The 9,348-nt window shown below is 53.2% G+C and overlaps 4 protein-coding genes across 4 annotated transcripts; all 4 read right to left on the reverse strand.

Annotated features, from left to right (window-relative positions):
• Positions 1–499: 499 nt before the first annotated feature.
• DQ04_01821020 (putative protein kinase) lies at positions 500–1,504 on the reverse strand (the record flags this gene model as incomplete). Its single annotated transcript, XM_009311192.1, has 1 exon — positions 500–1,504. One exon carries the CDS (start codon positions 1,502–1,504, stop codon positions 500–502), a length of 1,005 nt encoding a protein of 334 aa, XP_009309467.1.
• An 880-nt stretch (positions 1,505–2,384) lies between these two features.
• DQ04_01821030 (putative ATP-dependent DEAD/H RNA helicase) lies at positions 2,385–4,796 on the reverse strand (the record flags this gene model as incomplete). The annotated part of the gene is made up of 1 exon (XM_009311193.1): positions 2,385–4,796. One exon carries the CDS (start codon positions 4,794–4,796, stop codon positions 2,385–2,387), a length of 2,412 nt encoding a protein of 803 aa, XP_009309468.1.
• Positions 4,797–5,075: 279 nt separating this feature from the next.
• On the reverse strand, positions 5,076–6,461 carry DQ04_01821040 (hypothetical protein; the record flags this gene model as incomplete). The annotated part of the gene is made up of 1 exon (XM_009311194.1): positions 5,076–6,461. The coding sequence occupies one exon, from the start codon at positions 6,459–6,461 to the stop codon at positions 5,076–5,078; it is 1,386 nt and encodes a 461-aa protein (XP_009309469.1).
• A 259-nt stretch (positions 6,462–6,720) lies between these two features.
• On the reverse strand, positions 6,721–8,913 carry DQ04_01821050 (hypothetical protein; the record flags this gene model as incomplete). Its single annotated transcript, XM_009311195.1, has 1 exon — positions 6,721–8,913. The coding sequence occupies one exon, from the start codon at positions 8,911–8,913 to the stop codon at positions 6,721–6,723; it is 2,193 nt and encodes a 730-aa protein (XP_009309470.1).
• Positions 8,914–9,348: the final 435 nt, after the last annotated feature.

Below are 9,348 nucleotides of genomic sequence, written 5' to 3' on the forward strand. Positions count from 1 at the left end.
CCCCAGCCTCACAATCGGTGAGCGTCCAAAAATAAAAATAAAACCGCGAATGGGCAACACAACACAGCTCATGAGGAAGCCACAGAAGAAGTCGCAGCACACGCGCACAAGTGAGGGCACCTAAACAGGAAGAAGAAGAAGACAAACAAAAAAAAAAAACACAAAAAAGCCCACGAAAAAAAAATATTTCATAGCCTTCTAATACATTTACTAGCAAACCATCTGTCGTCAGCATATTCCTCCCGTCTTCGGTCACCCTACGCGCGCTCCTCAAATCCCATTTCACAGCCCCATCTCTACTTACCGTTAATTTTCGTTTAATTGTCCTGCTACTATTCCCTGACTCCGCGCCAAACCACATCATAGCCCACGCTTCCACACACGCACACCGCCTCACACCACATTCGCTACCTCAGCATTCACATTTCCAGAATGGCCGGGGAAAACACACGCACGCACGCACATACAGCCAGAAACACAGCACAGCAAAAGCGCAGACTTACGCGCGTCTCAACTCATCAACAGCGCCGCTCATCTCGCGTGACTCTTCTGTCGTCATGCTCACGCTGCTCGGCACCACAGAGAGCGTGGGGACGGAGCACATGCGCTGCACTGCATCCACCTCCCGCACCAACCGGTCACGCACCGCCTGATCAACGTCGCGCAGTCGTGGCACGTTCGTCTTAAGGTACTGCAGGCCCTCTTTCAAGAGGATGGGCGTCGCAAGCACTTCGATGATGCTAGGCCGCTCCTGTGGATTGACGCGCAGCATGGAGCGGCAGAGATCGCACAGACCCTGGCTATAGCGGTCCGTCGGAAGCGGGTCGTAACTACCCTCCTTCAGCACGCGCTGCATCAGATCCCGCATGTTGGTAGAGGGAAATGGTTTACGCAGCGTCATGAGCTCATATAGCAGCACTCCTAGAGACCAGATATCAGCCTTGTAGCTGTAGCTCTCGCGGCGCCACAGCTCAGGGCTGAGGTAACAAGGCGTTCCGCAGAATGTTCGCCCCACATCATCGGAGAGACTCTTATCGTATTGACGCGAGAATCCAAAGTCGCCCAGCTTGATGAGTCCACTCTTAGTTAGGAGAACATTGGGTGTCTTGAGATCGCGGTGCATAATCTTCTTGTCGTGAATGTACTTTATAGCAAGACACAATTGCGCCAGTATCACAAGGATTTCATTCTCCATGTAATAAAATGGAACGGGACGATTTAAACCCTTGCTCATGTTTGATACGTTATCGCTATTTCTTTGGTCTACGTGCTTGGCGCGGCACTCCACTTGTGTCATTAAATCCCCTGCGTCGGCGTACTCCAGAATGTGCAGCAGACTCTCATTCGCCTCGTATGTGTCGAGGAGCTGAATAATATTGGGGTGCTCGCAATTCGCGATGTTGACAGCCTCTGTGCGTGCAAAATTCCGGCTTTGCCCTGACATATGTGTTAGATCGGCAAGTTTGCCCACCACAATGCGACCTGTGGCGTTGTCGACGAGCATCCAGATAGTGCTACAGGCGCCACGCCCCACTGGCCGCCTCTCGCGGTACCTACACGGCAGCGACGGGCCGATTAGACCTGGGAACCTCTGTGCGAGGGAACTTCTGGCAACAGCAGTGCTGCTGCCGATGGCTGTGCCGCCCGCTTGAACGGCGGCAGCGGCGGCGGCGGCGGATCCCCCTCGCAACCGCGCTTTTTCTACTGCCATATATATATATATATGTGTGTGTATTTGTCCACACCAGTGTTTGCGTGTCTGTCTTTTCTCCTTTTGTTTTGCGTGCGCTTCTCGTTTCGTTTATTTCTTTTTTTTTTTTGCTGGGGCTATATACGAATGTACTGCTCTTTCAGTCTCCACCAATGACGATAGCGGCAGCGATGACGATGATACCACTGCCTGGGCTCCGGTTGTTGCACCCGCCTTACTTTTTGGTCGCTTTCTTTTCCCTTACGTCTGCGACTGAATGGCCGTAGACACTTTTTTTTGTATGTTCATCCATGCCACAAGAGATGTACAAGGAGGAGAAAAAGAACCAGACGGGTGTATTGGACACGGGCAGATAAAAGGAGGCAAGAACAGCAGAAACCCAAGCAGGAAGTAGTAGCCCGCCCTTTGGCACCCCCTTCTCCCCTCATCCCCACACAGACACACACCACTTGGCGGAAAAATAGAATTAAACAAAAAAAAAAAAGAGCGCGAAGAGCATACACGGCTTCATTAAACATTAAATAAAAGCAGAACATGGCGTATGACCCCCATCTTAACCGCATAGCAAATAGAAGTAGCGACACTACTTCCAATACCTCCTTTTGGGAACTTTGCCAGGGGCTCCCACAACCCCTCACTGCCCCTTTCACTAAGCAATAACCTTTTTGCCTTATTAGCGGATCCCTTGGACAAATTCCATCGTGGTCTCTGGCACATCTGTCAGACAAACAACACCCATGCGCTGCAGTGCAACAAGTGCTGCTTTCTCCTGTGCAAAAGGACCCGAGAAGCTTACCGAAAAATTCTCCATTTCACCTGATACTGTTCGATTCCATACAGTTAGTTTGATGCCCAGCGTGCCTTCTACCTGCACGGGGGTGATCTTGCAGGGGCGCAACTTCCTTCTGCGCGCCACGTCATCCAGGATACCCACAGGCGAGTGGGGTTCCCAATTATTCGGGACGTAGTGAACCACCTCTCGTGCTGCCGGGGCGTAGCGATTCCGAACATCATTCAGCGAGAGGGTATTGGTATCACAGATGCAAAGGCCGCTTGAGAGGAATAACAGACCCTTCTGAAATTCGCTCTTGATGTCCATCGCGCCGATTTCCAGACAGCAAGCTTCGTAAAGACACCTGCATAAGTTCTTTTGCGCGGCCTGGCGAGCTTTCACTTTTGATCCGCTTTCCGTGACCGTGAATGTCTTCGTGAGGTTCTCCTGTGTCCCACTCTCAACAGAGACAACAACTTGCAGTTGACAGGCCCAGTCCCTATTCTGTGGGCGGTTATCCACCATATTCTCCCGAATAGTGACGCCTCTCTTCTTCTCGAAGGAGCGGAGCCAGAGCAATGGGCAGTCTTCCCACGGCTCACGCCTGCCGGAGTTCTGCTCATTCCATTCCACACCGACTTCTCTCACCAGCTTTTCCTGTAGCTGCACGGCCTTGGCAGCGACGGCGGACACCTTCAGCGGCCTCTGCACATGTTCAATGGTGATAAAGAAAGCGTTGCGGCGCCTCGCCCGACCACGGCTTTGAATAAAACTGCGAAGCGTTACGCAAGAGTCATAACGTATGACAGCATTACACGAGGCTACGTCCAGTCCCTCCTCCACCACTGAAGTCGCCACCAGCAACCTTATCGTACCCTCTCGAAATTCATTCAGCCTTTTCTTCTGTTCAGCATCTGTCATATGTTTATCTTCGTCGTCAACAAGGACCTTTCCTTTGCCGACAAGCACTTTTGGTTTGAAGAACTCATTCAGTTTCTCTGATTCTTCAATTTTGGCAACAACGCGGTATGCTGAACTACGTGTATCACAAAAAACAATACCACGAAATGATTTGTCCGACACGGTGGCACTCTCGGCAATCCACCTCAGCAAGCGCATGAGGAAACTTATCCGTGATGCTGTCTGCAGCATGCCGTCGCCCTTTCCACCATCGCTCGCGTTTTCTTCATTCTGTGTCTGGATGGCTCTCTTGAGAGTTCGCCTCATTTCAATAACTGCCTCAAGAAGCGGCAGGAGCACCTCTGCTGCTTGGGGGCTCTTTTCCAAGGAGTCAAAAACATCATCATGCATGATTTCCTCGTACGCCCTCTGCATTGATTCCTCTTCCATTAAAGTGAGTGCCCGCGTAGCACGGAAGAGGAATTTCGCAACCCCATACGCAAACAAGTCGCAGTCCCCATTGCGTGATTTCAGGGCATGCAGCTCTATTTGCCTGCAGGCGTTAAGGTACTGTAGCGTCGCCATTTTTAAGGGTACCAGCTTCTTAAGATGGCCGTGCCGAGCGACACTTGCCTCTTCCTGCACCATGACGATGATATTGCGGAGCAGGCACTGAAAGACTGCCTCAGGTGGCGAAGGACAAAACTCCAACGCAATCGCCAGAGGAATCGGCACACGCTCCCGCAAGCTCCCTATTTCGTTACTGACGCATATCATTCTGCAGCGAGTAGCCTTAAGAAGATCGAAAAGTGACTTGTGATCATTGAATGCGAGGAGTGGGGAGGCGGTGAGGCCGAGAATTTGCGGGTGTCGTTCTTCCACAGCAGGATCACCATCTGGTACGGGCATAGTAATGGGACTCGGCTTTTGGCGGTGAATCATTTCTAGAATCGTCATGAGAGAGCCGCCGCGTGCGTTGTGTACTTCGTCGATAATCACCAAACTGATTTGCTTTTTGATTGCCTCCTGACACGGCTGCATCCACCTAAGAAACACAACGTCGATCATCACAATCGCCACCGAAGGGCTCGCCATAAAATCTGGCCAGGACGCCACTGTCTTCTTTAAGCCGCTACACATGTCTACCCCATTGGTGCGCATCACCCGCTTCAAGGCGTTGGCCTGTTGCTCCACCAAAGCGACGCAAGACACAATAAACACAACCCTTTTCGTGGGATATTGTAGAATCTTATCCATGGCGATAGCGGCCGCAATCACGGATTTTCCAGCCCCCGTGGGGAGAAAGATAATACTGTCCTCGCCACGCGCTTTGTAGTAAACCTCCTTCTGAAAGTCATACAGCTCAGATAAGCATGGATTGGACACCTCTTCATCTTGCATTAACGAAGCCATTTGCATCAAAGTATAGTTCCTCCTTCAAGCGTTACTCTGTGAGAGTATATATATATATATTCCTGCTTTGTATTTACTATCCTCACAGCCCACAACCACATCAATAGCAGTCAAACGCGCAAAGGAAGGAAGTGACTCGCACATAACTGAAGCCAATGTCACTGCGTAAACATACCATAAAAACCACGTTCCGCCCTACTGGCTGAGCACGCAAACGCTGGAAGGAGAGTATAATTACAAGACCAAAGAAAAAAAAGCAAGACATCCCGGTGAATTCAACTACTCGAGCTGCTGCATACAGTAGACAAACTGCTGCACAGCATTGCGCCGGGGTAGGTTAAAGCGTGGCTGCTGTGGTGTAAAGAAGGAAGTGCGCCACTGGCACATCCGCGCAAACTCACTGGGCGACAGCTTCCCAGAGCCGTCACGGTCAAAAACCCGCACCAAACGATCCACATCCTCCCTCGTCAAATGAGAGAGTGCCTGAGAGCTCTTTAGCACTTGATGAAACTCCGCACTGTCAAGCTCCCATTCATCGCCGGTTTTGGATAAGGGTAATGCTGCCAATGCCTCAGCTTGAGGCTTCACACTGAGATCGGCGGCGCTGGGTGGCGTTTTTGACCTAATCGCGAGATTCATTCCATGCTCGACCGTTTCGTATTCGAAAATAACATCAAACACCTTGAGGTAAAAATCCCACGATGCAAGTTCTTCATCCTCAGCATTGCATCCACCGCTGCTCACGATGCTGCTGCTGCTGTCGGTGCCGTCACCTCTACCCCGGCGCAAAACAATTTTTTGCAGTTCACTCATGGTGATTTGGCCCGTGTTGCGCGGATCGTAGAGACCAAATTCCACAGCCCGCACCTCCCGTCGTATTTCGCGGAGCAATGACCAAAATTCATCGAACGAGACATGATTTTCACCGCGTGGGCCAAACAACCGTTTGGCGAGCGGCGACGTGAGCAGCTCATCCTTCGTCATCGTCGGTATACCCGTCGGTTGGGTGTCGGCATCCACCTGCTCGGTCACGTCCGCCGTCGCCGCCACTGCCGCGGATGAGCCCAAAGAAGCCTCCACGGGCGGTAGCAGTTCCCTTCGCCGGGGGCGCTTCTTGACAACCTTCACATGGGGGTCAATCATCAACGCATTCAGTAGATGCCTAAAGCTGTGCTTCGAAAGACGATTGTCCTCCTTTTTGTCAAAAACCCCAAAGGCCAGCTGCATGTATTTGCGCCGCGTGGAGAGCAGCGTGAGGAATATGCAGAACTCATCGTAGGTTACCAAATTGTTACAATTCACATCCATCAGAGCGAAGAGATGCGCCAGGCGCTGGCGCACGTGCGGCGGCAGCCTGTTCTCCGCATCCCCGGCGAGGAGTCGTCTCTCGTCATCATCAAGGAGACACACACACGCAACAAGTCCGGTAGGATCTAGCACCTCGCGACCGTCCGCATCGCGTCTCGCGTAGTGGCGGAAGCGTCCCTGCAGATCCGTCGGGATCGGAGCAGCAACGGATGCAAATCTGCCGCTGCTGCTCGCCCCCTCACCCGCCGGATTCTTTTTCCACCACCACCAACAACAACACCCGCCAGCAGCGGCACTTGCACCACCAAACAGGAGCCCTGTAGTTGCAGCAGTAGCGGCACGTCTTGCCGCCGTCATACGTGCAGTCGATATAGCTGAGACGGCAGAGGAGAGACTGAAAAAAATACAGAGAAAGGGATAAAAAACGAGAGGGTTTCCGCTTGGGAAGGGACGGTAGTGATTCGGCACCCCAAAAAAAGAAAAAACTCAGAAGAAAAAAAAACAGCAATGCACTTGCAAGAATATTTAGCTCTCTTGGCTGTTGTTGTTGTTTTTCGATGTGATTAGTCTTTTCATGTGTGGGCCCGACAGTTGCAAGAAAGAGGTGCGGTCTGCCTTAACTGGCAGCAGGCGCTCTCGTCTGATCAATTACACTTCCTCCTTCGCATTCTGTGAAACGCGATTGGAGGTGACTAAGGAATTCGTCAAGTGTTGAGGACACTGCGCACATCGCCTCAACCTCCGCTGGGGAGATAACAAGACCGGTGGCGCCACCCACTCGTTGGCTCTTCCCGGCGTGAAGAGCAGCAATGGTCTCACGCACACGTGTGGCATCGGCGGCACTCAGCTCCGGCAGAGGAGGCTTCGTCGTGGGATTCACTGAGCCAGTCTTGCCTGCACCCCTACCTGCTGGATCCTCCTTCACCTTGACATCATCCTCACCTATGTGACAGTTGGTTTTGTTGCTCCCAGCGTGCACGACGGAACCAAAGTGCAGCCCCAGCATGCTCAGCATGGCCGGCAGTTGAATGTAGTCGAGGCGCAGTGTCGTGCTGAGGCGACCGGGCCGCACCAACGCTGCGTCAAGCCGCCCAGGACGGTTTGTGATCATCACCACAATGCGGCCAGGCGTGTCGACGGCACCGTCAAGTACATTCAACAGCCCAGAGAGGTTCAGAGTGTCTGACGAATGCAGCAACTTCAACAGCGATCCCTTGGCCGAGGCGCCGTGGGACGGCTTCGAGCCAAGGACGCCCTGCAGCAGCTGACTGACGAGGTCGATGTGCTGCGCACTCGCCAACCCTTCATCGTCGCGGCCGCCATCGTCATTCGCGTTATCCTTTTCGCTATGATCGTCATCATCATCATCATTATCATCACTGTAGTCGTCGTCTTCGTCCTTCTTGTCGTCGTCGTCGTCTCCCTTCCCCACCTTTCTACTGTCACCGCCCGTAACGCCGTTGGCGCCTTGTGTCTCCTGCGCAATGGCGGACGACCCCTCAACAACAACAGCAGCAGCAGGCTCAGCAACGGGTGAAGCATCATCACCGCCGTCGCCTCCCCCACCACTTGCCTCAAGTGTTGCAGTGCGACGCTTGCGCAAACACCGACGCTGAACACGAGAGCGCACCAACGCGCTTGAGGCGTCCACGTCGTCTAGCAAAAATATTACATCTTTCGCCGAAAACAACGTGAGACCCGACTCACCGACGCAGTAGTACTCGTTGTTAAGAAATATATCGTACAGCTCCTGATTGGAGCGCACAAACGGCAGGCGCACTGACACCACGTGGCGGCGCGTGTATGCGGCGAGCGCCTTCACAAACGCCGTCTTGCCGCAGCCCGGCGGCCCGTAGACGAGAAAGCCGAGCTTGACCGGAAACCCTTCCGTTGCGAAGCGCCCTTTCCGCGCCATGAAGTCGTCGACGAGTTTGAGGATGCGGGGCTTCTCAGGGAAGAAGAGTGTGTCAAAGGCCTTGTTATCGCTGAGCGGGTAGCGCTTAAACTGCACGCGCGACTCACTTCCGCCGCCGCGGGCCGGCGGCTGCAGTTCAAGAAAGACGCGGCCGTCATTCAGCACATTGGGCAGGTTCTCAACGTAGTGGTTGAGCGCGCGCTTCACAAACGACTCAATGCGCCCCGCCGCCTCAGCGCCACCTTTTGCACGCAGCACGATCGTGCGCCGCACCCCCTCCGAGCCCTGAAGTGACTCCCGATTGCGCTCGTAGGTCAGTTCGATGCCGTCGTCACTCGCAGGAACCCACGCACCCATCGTCGGCACCTTGACGAGGACGTACCTCTGTAGCTCCCTCTGTGTGCGCCAGTTGACGTTCTCGGAAAACGTGTTCACATCCTCGTCGTTCACGTCAACACGGAAGGGAGAGTCGTAGCGCTCGCGCCATGCACTACGCATCGGATCAATGAGCAGCAGTAGCGCCACTTTACCCTTCCACACAGACGCCGGGAGGGGTGCGCACCAGAAGGTTCTATGCAGGTAAAACAATATGGCATTCTGCAACAGCGCGTTGCGATCCGATATCATGCCGACGGTAAGCGGCGCCAAACTCACCGACACCCGCCGTTCCACCACCCCCGAGGAATGACGCGACGAACGCTCCCTCCACCACCCCCATAATTCTCCCACAACAACATTCACAAAGCTGACGAACAGCAACAATAGGACCAGCATCGCCTCACGCATGAACGGCACAGAGCCAGCGAAGTCAAGCCATGATGCGACGTACAGCAACGCCCCTTCAGCAGGGCTGTCAACACCAGACGGGCTGAAGCCACCCCCACTCCAAAACATGTACACAACACAAAAACTACCCTACGACCCACAAAACATAACAAACCGAAAAAAAAAAAGAAACAATGAAACCCCACAAACAGGCCAAAAAAAAAACACCCCACTAGAAAAACAAGGAGATAAAGCAAAAAGCAAACAATGAACCAAAACTCAACCTCTCTCACCGGTATGAAAAGCAACCGTGACAAAAACAATGACATTATTTCAAAAAAAAGCCAGTTCCCCACATTTTCTTTAGTTAAAAAAAACGGATAAACACACCTTAATACTACGCAGCAGGAGTCGCCTTCGCCTTCTTGCTGCCCTTCTGCTTCTTCGCCAGCGCCTTGTTCAGGCTCGGCATCACACCGCCGTGCGACAGCGTCACGTTCTGCAGCAGCGCACCGAGGTCGTCGTCGTGGCGCACAGCAAGCGTCACCGTGCGGGGCGTCAGGC

Source organism: Trypanosoma grayi (genome assembly GCF_000691245.1).
Source record: "Trypanosoma grayi strain ANR4 Tgr_182_V1, whole genome shotgun sequence".
Lineage (NCBI taxonomy): Eukaryota > Euglenozoa > Kinetoplastea > Trypanosomatida > Trypanosomatidae > Trypanosoma > Trypanosoma grayi.